At 37.9% G+C, this 13,459-nt stretch overlaps 1 protein-coding gene across 3 annotated transcripts in view; it reads right to left on the bottom strand.

Moving 5' to 3' along the window:
* Nucleotides 1-710: 710 nt before the first annotated feature.
* ORC3 (origin recognition complex subunit 3) overlaps nt 711-13,459 on the bottom strand; it is a 105,553-nt gene continuing 92,804 nt past the window's right edge. For all 3 annotated transcript variants that reach the window (XM_072642778.1, XM_072642780.1, XM_072642779.1), the window contains 4 exons: nt 8,405-8,546; nt 2,422-2,538; nt 1,472-1,551; nt 711-949 (listed from right to left, as the gene is read on the bottom strand). In XM_072642778.1, coding sequence (XP_072498879.1) covers nt 844-949; nt 1,472-1,551; nt 2,422-2,538; nt 8,405-8,546 — 445 coding nt within the window. In that variant the 3' untranslated portion in view covers nt 711-843. The remainder of the gene's footprint in view (nt 950-1,471; nt 1,552-2,421; nt 2,539-8,404; nt 8,547-13,459) is intronic.

The raw sequence follows: 13,459 nt of genomic DNA, 5'->3' as shown, positions 1-13,459 counted from the left end.
GAAACTATCCTGTGGTCATCACTGTCTTTGCTGCAAGACCCTTTTCCAATAATCCTCAGACTGACCTGTACTACTGTTAAGAGGTATAGTAAGTCACTAGTTTCTCACTGAAATTCTTGAACTTTGGGTCTAGCCATAATTTTAAGGTTTTACTAGAGTATGTATGTGATCTTCCTCTCCCTTCAGGCAACCATCTCAGCCACAAGTTTCTAATATGCCCTTCTGTAGGAAAAACAACCTTTAAGCGTAAAGACCCTTAAATCCATTGCTCATGAGTTTTGCTAATATTCTCTGTTCTAGAAGAGAGAAGTGTCAGCCAGACAACTGGACTCAAATCTGCTACTGGCTGTGTGATAGTGAGAAAATCATTTAACTTCTAAGTGCTCAAGGTATTGTTCTTAAGACTGTAAATAACAATCCATCAACAAGTAGTAATACAGAGCACCAAGCAGAAGGGCTGCAATTCCTGCCCTAGAGAAATTTACATTCTAATTATACAAACAGTTCATATGCACTGGTGGAGGGAATTCATTTACCTGGAATTTCCTCTAACAAAGAAAAAATAAGTTCTCTTTCCTCATTCTCTACCCCCATAAAAATAAGAACTTATGTAGCTTTCAGGGTGAGCTACTTAAAAACTTTATTTGAACATTTATGGCTGATGAGATGGGGGGGAGGGGGGCCGAGTTAAACCAATTGCCACAAGTAAACAATTTGTCAAAAGATTTTATTATATCACACATACTTCTTAATTTCACAGAGGACCAACACAAAAAACCAGATGTCATAGTATGGGAGAACAAAACAGTCAACACTACTCTTCTGGCTTTGCTGACTTGCCTTCTAACAGCCTCCCCAAGTCAGTCTTGCCACGTGATCGGTCTTCTGTTTGGTAGGCTTTATAAACCCTAAAAGTTCTAGTTCAGATACAGCTCTAATAAATCGAGCACTGAAGGCAGAAGCTAAGGAAAGTCACCAAGTCATGGTTCTGTTTGAGTGTTAATTATCAACTGAAGGGAGACTGGAGAGTGGTAAAATGTATTCTACTAGAACATAAAACTAGGGAAAGGAAATAGGGAGAAACAAAATCAATGCTGAGTACCTCAGTGAAGGTCTCTAAATTTTGCAAGTGGCATAAAATAGTTTTCCCAACTTTCCTAAAACATTAGAGAAAAACAAGGACTCAGACAACTCTTGAAATGGTAGCAGTTCCATTTTCTGGTGGATGTAAAAAAAGAAATTTACATTATGGAACGTGACTTTTCATAGGAGTATGTGAGTGTATGTATGCATAATACACAACACTGTATCCAGAGTAGAAATTCAGCATGAGTTTACACAAATTTAGCTACTAAGAATTTAGTTATTAGATCTAGTGTTTGCTTTTGTAAATTCTCAGTGAAGATTTGGGAAATTGACAGTCTAGTAAGTTTTGTGTATTTGAATAGTGCAAAACTATACGAAAGGATACTGGATAATTTCCTTTATCTCTTCTGAGGCTGTGGAATTTGGATCTGTTTCTTCAGCAGCTGTTACCACTGTTGCAAAAGCCTTTTGAAAGGACCAAACATAGAACTTAATACTTTGAATATTTTTAGGCTTGCCAAATATTCTGCACATATGGACTGTACATATTTGTGTCTTGTCCTTTTTTTAATATCCCCCAGTTGAGCTAGATCAAACAATGCTGTTGACCTGTATGTACACATAATTCTTTACCCCCATCAAAATGCCCTGTATTCTTAAAAGTTTGACAGTCCTAAAGAACGTATTTAAAATCAATCATATAATGAGTAATGCCATGTTAACTAGGTACACTTGAAAGTTTTAAAACTCTGAACACGTGACAAGGAGGAGGAATTAAAGGCAGCAAAAGTCAGAGGATCAAAGGAAACCCTAAGTGACTCCCCTCCCCTCCAACTTTCCCTAACCTCCAGTGAAAAATGACCTTTGGAGCTATGCAAAGTTCCTCTCTCCAAATGTCCCCATCATTTGCTGGAGGCATGCCTTTATAAAACAACTTTTTCATTGAAAATAACGCAATAATATAGGTCACCCTATGGCATAAGTGCTCAAAGTATTCATCTGAGGGTAGAATAGTATTATTCTTGAATAGCTATGTCTCTTAGAAAAGAAACAAACACAGTTGTCCAGGGCCATGCCAAGAACTCTCCGAACCCAGTATTTCCCAATTTGTAATCTACAAATAATGTGCTTTCATATCAAAGTATATTTTGTTCTTTTATTGTGACAAGGAAAATACGAAGAGGGGAGCTGGACTTTCCAAAGTAGAAGTAAAGGACATCTAAAGAACAAATGTGGGTCCTCAAGAACCAATGCAATTAAAACAATCAAAGAAAGTGGTCACATAAGACTAAACAAATAGATCATACATAGCTTGTTATTTTCCAAATAACATACCTCTGACCAGTCCACAAGGTTGATGAGCCTGCTACATTCCAGGTGAAGTTTGTAGGCTATGCAGATGTCAGGTGCTACATTTGGAATAGAATCATCTTCACTTTTCAGAGCCTGATTCTAAAAATAATGTAAATTGTGATTCTTTTCTTATAGTTGGTAAGAGGAAAATCAGAAACTAATGAGCTGCAATAAAATGAACATTTTTTTACAAGTATCTTTTGGTTGTTCAATATGCTGCATTATTTAGGTGAGTTACATTTATAACCTTAATTTCTAATTCTATACATTCTCTCCTATTAGGACTTTGGTGACATTTATTTTTGAGGAATGTTCTCAGGATCAGAAGGCAAGAACAATATTTGTTTCTTATTTTTTTTTATTAATTTTATTTATTTTCAGTATTCTACAATCACTACCATATAACTTAGATTTTTTCCCCCTCCCTCCCTGAGACAGCATACAATTTTATAAAGGTTCTACACATACATTCCTATTAAATACATGTTTCTTATTTTTATGATCAATAATTACTAGGAAAGCCAGAACTGCACTATTATTCTTTTTAAAAATTTTCAATAAAATGTCATTTCCATAGTTTTAACAGCCACATGCATAACTGAGTGCTACATGAGGTTCCAGTTCGATTCTAAGAAATACCAGCATCTTAAAGGGAAGTCTGAGGTTTGTTGGACCAACTCCTATCAAACGTCATAAAAGCAAGTCCTTCCTTTATTATAAGGAAGGCACCATCCAGGGGATCTTATAGATCATCCAAGTCACTTCCCTGCCTATTTCAGATGAGGGAACTGGAGTGACAAGCTGAAAGTCATGATTTATACCCACTTCCTCTGATTCCAAATCAAGTGCTTTTTTCGCTATACTACATTACCTTCTATTCCCTAATATTTCTAACATTCTAATAAGAAAAGGAGAAAGAAAACAAAATAAGACATCTTTGACAGCAATCATTTCTTCCCCTCTCTTCGTCAAGGAGTGTGTCCCTAGGGAAATGAATGCTCCTGAAAAGAAAAGTAGTTAAGGAAAACCAACCTGAGGTGACAGCAGATAGATAACATGTGCAACATGCTGTTTTTGTTGTCCTCCATCTCTACTCTGATAGGTTTGTTTCATTAGCTGTTCTCTTGACCCATTATTGATTCTTCAATTATTTTGGTCTTGTTTTTTTAGTAATATTTTCATCTAAATTATTGTAGTAATTGGGATATTTTCCTTCTGGTTCTGCTTATCCAGCTTCTCTTTCAATGGTTCTCAAATGAGTATTAAAGGATCACAGAGCTGGAAGGGATGGTAGCAGCCATCCAACCCTCTCATGTTACTGAGGAAAAATTATGTGACTTGTCTAACGTCATAAAGAATTAATAGTGATAGGTGCTTTCCACTACACCATTTAGGGATACTTCCTTAGGTTTGCTTAGTGGAGTATGTATAACATTATAGAGACTTAAAAGTAGATTGAGATACCAATTCATAATCATACATAAATAGAAAGGCATAAATAACCATTTTACAAGTCCTAAGAAAACTGGGTTTTTTTGGTTTATTGATGCCAAACACTCAAAACAAGAGAAGACCCTATCCATAAAGGAATTAGACCTTAATAATATAAATCTCTAATCATGTACTTCTCTTGACTTTAACAGCAACGAAGTCTGCCAGAAATAAGGCTTATCTTGAAAGTAACTCCAGCAGAATGCAACTTTTGTTTTGTATGTACATGACAAAATTATAAACTGCATCTATAGATCATAATGCTGGTAATTTAAGGAAATGCTCCAAGAAACTTGTCCTTTTTAAAGATGTAGCACAATGCTGCCATCTATTCTTGAGAGGAAATATCAACATGGTAGCCTACAATGTGTTCTTAGAGGAAAATAAAGTATTTGAATCCTCACTGGAATGGAAATACATTTGAACTTAATGGGGCTTCATCCAAGATACTTTGTCATAGGCTTCCTTTTTAAAAGTGTGTTTGTGACAGTGGTAGTCATGCACTACAGAGTCATGTTTCTTAAAAGCAGAGGAAGAGGGAAAATATTTTGAAATTCTGTTTACTTCCCCTATCAGAAACTTGGGGTAGCAGTGATTGCTTTCTTGCTGAGGACATCTAAACCTGGGACCCAAAGTCAGGCAATGAAATCTTTTTAAATGGATCAGTCGTTCAAGATCGGAATTTAGTTCCTCTCTGTGGCTGCTGCTTTCCTGCCATGTTTTGTGTTGAGAAATCAAGAGTAAGAATTCAGATTGCCTGCAGTGTGCTGCAACCAGAACACTGTCCCTTGGGTATTGCTGGTTATCTCTTCTGTTCAGAACTAGGGCTGCTCTTTAAGAACAAAATGACATCTGTGCAAAACTCAAGATGAAACTCCAAATTGTTTGAGGTTTTTAAAGTATCAAAATGGACAAGTTGGACCTCTGTACCTAGCCATCACTGTTGACCAAGGATGCTGAATAACCATGTATATGATATTTTACATTTAACAATGTCCTTTTCTCATATAACACCCGGTGAGTCAGGAAAGCAACTATCTTCATTTAAAAATAAGGAAACTGAGGCTAGGAGAAAGAAGGTCACACTATCAGAGCCAGATCTTTCCATTATACCATGTTGCCTGTTACATGGCCACATATCTATGGAAATCATGTCATCTTTGAATTCCTTGGCAGACTAATGCTAGTGTTTAGATTCTTATCTAAAGTACTTTAGATCAGATTTTTATCAGAGTAAATTCAGATTGTGAAGAATTTACAATTACAGGGGTTGCAGGTGACAGCTCTTAATTTACTTCACCAAAAGATCAAAATCCAGTGGTGTTGGGATTGGAAGCTCAATTCCGTGTGGACGGTCTCGGGTGGGTAAAAGTGGGACTTCTAAATCTTAGAGTCTTACGAGGCCCTCCATAAACAGTGGGGATTCGAGAAGGTCAGACTGAGCTAGCTCGGCTAGCTCGGGTATTTCCGCCTCTCCCCGGGAGATACGTGATGGGTGGAGTCTCCCTGCCCTCGAGATTGTCCCGGATTGGAGCACACCTAGTTACCTAACAGCACAGTATTGAGATGCAAACTGTGCGGCTGAAGGTTAAGTAGGATTGAGGAAGGCTGAAAGCTCTCTTAGCACGTAAGGAGCCAAGAGGACAGTAGGCTCCGCTTCTCTTCTCTTCTCTCTCCCCTCGCCCTCTCTCCCTGCTTGTACTTCTACTTCCAATCCCTTAAGCTTAGCCTCCTTAGGAAATCTCCCCCTCTTCCTCCTAAGGAAGACCCCCCTGCACTTGTAACTAGACCCTGAAATAAAGCTCAACCCTTGTTCGACTCTGGAACGTCCTTTCTCTCATATGTGCATCCGGTTTTGGCCAACCGAAGACCTCGGAGGTGAGGTAAGAAAGACTCGGGTAGCCCACACAGGCCTCTAGGCCTGGCACAGTGGCAGTTAATTAACTGTGCATCTCTGCAGAGAATACAGTATTAAGTGCTGTAACAGCATTGCAAAGTGGAGCAGTCAGCAGGGTTCCAGTTATTGAGCAGGTGAAGTAGGAGAAGGACTGAAGAAAGGTATCTGGCAAGAGATCATTCTTGGCCTTAGAAAAAGAAGCTTTGGTAGAGCAGTAAGGACAGAATTCAGTTCTGTTCAAAATCTTTTCCTTTTATATCTATATGCTCATGCACCTTTTGTTTCTTCACCTCCATCTAACACACACACAGGTGTGCACAATAGCATTCATGACCAGCTCCCTCAACTCCCCCCTACTTCTCTATATTCTTTCTCTTTTTCTGTCTAAAAGGGTAGCGGTACCTACTCCCTACCCCTTTATCTGTCGCCAGAAGCCCTTGTGGGAGGCTGCCTGGTGTAGCAGAAAGATTTCTGGGCCAAGAATCAGAAGACCTGGGTTTGTGTTTCTGGTATGCCACTTATTAGCTACTTAATAAGTAATAATAGTGATAAAGATAATAAGCAGAATATATGTATCTACATGTGTGTATATATCACCTACTATATGCCAGAATATATATGTGTGTGTATATACATATATACATACATATGTATATGTATGTAAAATTACCTACTATATGCCAGATACTGTGCTAAACACTTTATAAATATCTCATTTGATCCTTACAATAATCCTCTGAGGTAGTTGCTGTTAACCCTATTTTAAGTTGAGCAGACACAGGTTAAGTGTTGCTAAGGTCACACAGTGTTCATGCCAGGATTTGAACTTGGATCTTCTTGGATCTTGACTCCAAGCCCAGGCTCTTCATCCACCACGCTCCCTATTTGTCCCATGGGCGAGTCCCTTAACCTCTCTGGGTTTTGGTTTCCTCATCTGTATAATGTAATGTTTGAAGTGTATACTCACCAAGGTCCCTTCCAATTCTAACAGTCAATAACCATAAGAATCATTTGCTGCCTCTTCTAGGATCTTGCTCCAGTGTTCATTCCCACCTGTGCTAGTGTATCTTTATTAACTTCCTTACCATTGGCTTTTTACCTTCGGCCAACAAACATACTTAGGTATCTCCAGTTTTATAAAAAGCCTTTACTTGGCCCTTCTATCTCATCTTGTTACAGTCCTTCTTCCCTTTCATGCCTAAACTTGCAAATGGAGGTGATCTTGGACCCTTGGATGGACTAAGTGATTCATCTGGATAAGTACCCCTTGCACAAATATGACCTTAACTCATCCACATCTCATCATGCACCATTGTATTTGTAACCTTTCAATAAATGCTCTGCCCAGTGAAACAAACACTTTGTTTTTCCATTTGCTATCACTTACTCTTGGCACATGACTGGAATACCTTTTTCAGTCATACATGTTTTTGATGTTTTTTATACCACTTCTTGTATACAAATCATGGTTGATCGTTTATTTGTTGCAGCCTACTCATACCCACCTTGCATATTTCCAATACATCTTTGATTAAGTACAATTTAATTCTTCTGAGATGGTGGTGTTTATAAATCTCAGTCATATAGCATCACCAGAAGAATATTGATAAGATATGTTTTGGTAGCAAGGAACAGCTTGGGAACTTAGAAGGGACTGTACAATTTCACTAATGCAATTCAGTCTTCCATTTCTTTGTCCAACTTGATGAAGGATATTGCCCAGATTATAATCTGGGCAATCTCCAAAACCTTCATATCACTCCCACTACTCTCCTAACATCCCTCCTCCTCACACGTTTGTCCAGCCACTGGGTATGTATTCTGATCTTTATCCAGCTAATTCTTTTGTGGAGGTGACTTAGTGGTATGGGTTTTACTGAGGAGAGTTAATGGTGTTTTGAGGTTTCAATGCAATCACTACAAATAGGAATGTCTGGAGAATCTCACCATCTCTGAGAATCCCTCTTCCATTTGGGTTTTTCACAACCTATCCTCTCTGTGATATTGGTGACCACACAGTGAGGAAAAATGAACAAGTTATTTTTACTTGCACCTGTCAAGGAATTTTGTGTGAACTTGACATATGAATCAAAGATATTTTTGTCAGAGGTATTTTGCTTTCCCAAATGCTTGTCTTTTTTGGGTTTGGTTTTTTTTTGGTAATTTAGAAATAAAAGTCCCAGGACAGCCTTGCACGCTTTTCTAGTCATTGTATGACTAAACATGTGATCTACTGTGAAAAAAATTTTTTGATACCTGTGTGAACCAATCATAAACATTTTACAAATATTTTACTGAAAAGAGTAAGGAGACATATGGTTCAGAAGTTGCTAATGCCTTGGTTGTCCTTCTGCAGTAATAATGCCAACTATGACTCACTGGACTAAAAATCTACCTCATAAAATTTCTAAAGGAAAAGTTCCCAAATGCTCATTAAGAACAAAGTACATCCTTTAGCATGTCAATCCCAATAGATTTTGTGACAGCTAATACAGACTGCATTACTGCAGAGCAGAGCACTGACCAAAGCTTACTGGTCTCAGCCAAGATGTCACTTCTTAGGAACTTGCTTCCTACCTTCAGATAATGATATGGGTTGTTGAGGGCAGTATGAAGAGCAATTCGGGGAGCAGCATTCAAGTGCTCACGCAGCACGTGAGCCCCAGTGAAATAGACCACTTCATACAGCGTCTGTGTGTCTGGAGGGAACAGGTATTTTCTGAAACAGTCAAATTGAGACACCTACTTTTAGACAGGTAGTTTTTCCATATCAAAAAGTCTCTCAAACTGCTGTTACTGATATGTTTACTAATTTTAAAAACTAAAAAAACACACATAGTGAAAGCTAACTTTGTAATGCTTACCTTTTGAGGGAGCATAGATTTAAGGGTGGAATAGACCTCAATGGTCATTAAATCCTCCCCCCTCCCCAGCTTTACAGACAGGAAACTGATACCCAGAGCAGTGAAATGGATTGCATAGATTCAGAAGTAGTAATAATTATGTCTTTTAAGTAAGATTTCATATCTTTATGATAAAAAGGCAATTTTTAACTTTTAAATTAAATCTCCAGAAGGAATATGGTGCATGCTGTTTGGTCCAAAACCTTACAAGAAACTTGAATAAACTTCTTTAAAAGAAGTGTATTAAAGAACTCAAATATGCTTTCAGAAAGTAAACATTTAACTCATTCCCTTGCTAAAGATATGTATCAATTCTTATAATGAAACTTTCCAAAACACAATCTCTTAGGAAAATTAGTGTTTATATGAGATGGTCCCAAGGAAATCATATATTAGAGCTTTACATACATTTTAGATTTAGAGATTTACAGTTCTTAAAAATTATTTAAAGAAAAATTATTTAAAATCTGGTCTCAGATTAATAGAGACTAAAATTCTTTATCATTAAATTTTTAAATGTTTTTAGAAATAGACACTAAGCCACATTTTAGAGATCCCCATACTCCCAATTAAGCTGGATACCAGAAAATGTCAATAAAGTATTATTTTAAAAGTCTTTTAAAAGCATGTTGCACATATGTACATACTGGCTGGACTATGCCAACATATGAATATTATCCCAGTCTGGGCAGACTAAAGAGGCTATCTCAGGGCTCAAGTTGGAAAGGAATGTGAGAGATACACACAGACAAGCCAGAGGGCAGAGTAACAAAAGGTCATGTTTCTTAACTTGTTTAAAGCATTAAAAACACATCCTTTGATAAAGAAAGATCATGATGGAAAGATAATATTTGTAACTCTTGAAACTATTCTCAGCATTTGAGTAGTTGGAAGGGATTATATACACACACACACATAGAGCGCACAGGGTGAGTTGAATAGGAAGGGATGATCTCTAAAAAAATAAAATTAAGGGGTGAGAGAGGAATATATTGGGAGGAGAAAGGGAGAAATGGAATGGGGCAAATTATGTCTCATAAAACAGGCAAGAAAAAGCTTTTTTAATAGAGGGGAAAAGGGGGAGGTGAGAAGAAAAAAGTGAAGCTTACTCTCATCACATTTGGCTTAAGGAGGGAATAACATGCACACTCAATTTGGTATGAAAATCTATCTTACACTACAGGAAAGTAGGGGAGAAGGGGACAAGTGGGGTAAGGGGGATGATGGAAGGAGGGCAAACTGGAGGAGGGAACAATTAGAAGTAAACACTTTTGGGGAGTGACAAGGTCAAAAGAGAGAATAGAATAAATGGGGGACAGGGTAGGATGGAGGTTTTGAAATAGAGTTAGTCTTACACAGCATGACTATTATGGAAGTCTTTTGCAAAGCTACACATATATAGCCTGTACTGAATTGCGGATGGGTGGGGAGGGAGGAAGGAAGAGAAGTTGGAATTCAAAGTTTTAGGAACTAATGTTGAGAATTGTTTTTGCATGCAACTGGGAAATAAGAAATACAGGTAATAGGGTACAGAAATCTACATTACCCTACAAGAAAACAGGGAAGATGGGGATGAGAGAAGGGAGGGGTGTGATGGAAGGAAGGGCATATTGAGGGAAAGGGTAATCAGAATGCAAGGCATTATGGGGTGAGGGGAAGGGAGAGATGGGGAGAAAATTTGGAACTCAAAATTTTGTGGAAATGAACATTGAAAACTAAAAATAAATAAACATTAAAAAATAAAATAAAAAAAAGAAAGATCATGGCAGTTGCTCAGTCCTATGGGCAAGTGGGAAATATTTTGGCAGCATGAAAAACCTGAATGAGTTTCTTTCCAGGAGGAGACAAGCAATGTCTGACTTGGGGCTAGCATCTAGCTGATAATCCCAGCTCTTAGTGCAGAGCCTTTGTCCTCATGTTCACTTCCTCCTCCTGCACTGGGGGTCTCAGGAATTACTACCAATGAATAATAACTGAAATGGGAATGGGGATGGGGGGGGGAGGGGGTAGATGTTTTTAGAATTCTAAGCTTCTTACCCTGAAAATATTTTCCCATAGAAATATTCATAAACGATAGTTTCTATTAATATTGTACAGAACTGATTAAATTTTATGGCTGGTTTGCAGTAGTAAACATTCACTAAATATATGAATGGATAACATGATCTCCACCTCCATGTACGTCAATCCCCTAAGTGACCACATCATTTTAAACTTTTCCATATACCTTTCTGACCACTATTTCTATTTTTCTACCTTTTCCTATGCCTAGTCACCTTTACTAAGGCCTTTCATTTTTTGATTTCTCCCTTTCCTCTAGCCCATTTTCTTTAATGGTCCTTCCTCCAGCCCTGACATTTTTCTCCCCTTTGTCCCTCTGGAGTCTTCATATCTTCAGCCTCACTTCACTTCTTTTTCTCCTAATCCTACTACTCAGATACTCCTGAATAAAATTATGCTGCCTGGATCTACCTTTTTATTAATGCTATTTAACCTCCATTGGGCATCACTACTGCATGTCAATTCTTTCACTTATCTCAGATTCCCAGCTACATTTCTCACTTTCTCTTCTCAAGACCCCCTAACTCCCTGCTTTCCCCTCTGCATTCTCAGCAGAGGTCTTCAACTCTTTTATTGAGAAGGGAGGCTATCCAAAACAAATCCCTTCAACTCCTATTAGTCTCCCATGTCCTAGATTTCATTTCTTCTAATCTCCTCCCTTATTTTGCTCCACCAGTAATCTCCCCCACCCTTATGTATGTTCAGTATCTTTTTCCTCAGTCTTCAAATGTTCTTAAGTTTCCCCTATCTTTAAAAACACATACAAATAACAAATCCCTAGACCTAGACCTCCACTCCAATCTTATCTTATAGCCTTTAAACATTATCTTTTCCTCCAGACTCATTCTTCTTCTGATCCCCCACTTTGGCCACACTTCTCATTACTGCTCATTCTTATTCACCCTCTTATCCAATCAGTTCCCAAGTCTTGTAGAATCCACCTCCACAACATCTCTCAAGTCTGTCAGCACCTCTCTACTCACACAGTTACTTCCCACTATTCATCACCTCTCACGTGGATTACTGCAATAGCTTCCTAACTAGTTTCCCTGCCTCAATCCTCCAATGAGAATTCTCCAATTTATCCTCAACACAACTGCCAAAGTGATATTCTTAAGGCAAAGGCCTGACCAGCAACCAAAGGTGGCTCCCCTGCTCAACAAACTCTAGAGGCTCCCTAATGCCTCTAGAATCAAATGTAAATCTTTTCATCATTTAGAGTGCTTTACAACAAGGTTCCAATCTTCTTTTCAGCCTTATTCTACTTCAGGCACTCCCTCTTCTGACTAAGTTGAACTATTATTCTTCATGCACTGTTTTCCAACTCCTGTCACTCTGCCTTTGCACAAGTTGTCTTCCCATGCCTAGAAAGTATGCCTCTCTCATTTTTGCTTCTTAGAATCAGTTTCCTTCAAAGTTCAGTTCAATCACCTTCTTCTACCATGGGGCCTTTCTATATCTTCCCAAAAGCTAGTGCCTCCCCAACAAACTACTGAAATAACTGCCTTCCTGATTTAACTTAAAGGGATAAAGATCCCAAGGAAGGACTTCTGTAATCAAATACTTTTCTGTGTTTTCTCTTCTTTTGCTTTTAAGCACTTCTTTTCCATATCAAATACATGTACTAACTTCCAAACCCATTACTCAAGAGCTGACACTGAGAGAACTTTAAACTAGAATTTGCATTTTGTTGGCATCATTACCACTTCATGAGTATAGCAAGTTAGTGGAAAAGTAATGACACCCACGTAGCCAGTTTCAGCAAATGTGAGAATTTCAGAAACTCAAGGTATCACCTGAAAAGACATGTTGCTTTTAATCATGTTTGGGCCACTATCAAACTCTCTCCATTGGTAAAGTTTATACTTTTAGCATATGTAACTGTAAGTCATTATCTCCTGGGCATAAGGGGAGCTTTTTTTGCTATCCTCAAATAAACCACATCATTCGTAACATTAAGTATTTGCCTTTAGTGTGTCAGAGCTCAACAGCAGTTGAAACAACAAAGACAAACAAAACATCCATGTCAGAATTTCCTTTTGCCTAGCTGTAGAAAACAACTTGGGTGGGAATGCACCACTACAATTCTATTTTTAAGTGGAAATAATTAATGGACATGCTCAAAAGCTGCCTGGAACTGGGTAACTGTAATGTGTGCTTTTGAATGGTCTATGCTGTAGATGTAGGTCAGAATTCTGTAGAGGATGAGCAGCTTGCTAAGTTTTTCTTAGAGGTGGTGCTGAAAAGATTAGTACCATCAAAAACTGGAAACTGAAGGATTATTAAAAAAAATACCAATAATTTGACATGTAGCAGTTTCTACTCCCAACTCCATTTTCTACTATAAAGTAGTTTGAGACAGGTTGTAGGGCCTTTTTCTCTTAAACTTTATCTCTAGTATTTATAGAGCAGCTTTCTTCTAAAGAATCCAAAGCTCTTAACAAACATCAATGATCTAGCCCTTAGACACTTTTGAAGGAGACTGGCTGTAATACTAGTGAATCTAGAGTATCCTCATGATATACATGATATACATTTCACCCTAACACTATAAATGTACTATACATAATACATTTATTTTGTTATGAAAGGATTCTGCAAAAGAAAAAAAGATTTACTCTCTTCACTAATCAATTTGGTTACACTACAACTAAGGGAAGCATGGGAC

The sequence above is a fragment of the Notamacropus eugenii genome, chromosome 2, assembly GCF_028372415.1.
Source record: "Notamacropus eugenii isolate mMacEug1 chromosome 2, mMacEug1.pri_v2, whole genome shotgun sequence".
In the NCBI taxonomy this organism is placed as follows: Eukaryota; Metazoa; Chordata; class Mammalia; order Diprotodontia; family Macropodidae; genus Notamacropus; species Notamacropus eugenii.
The sequence above is the reverse complement of the archived record's forward strand: the minus strand, read 5'-3'. Positions and strand labels throughout refer to the sequence as shown.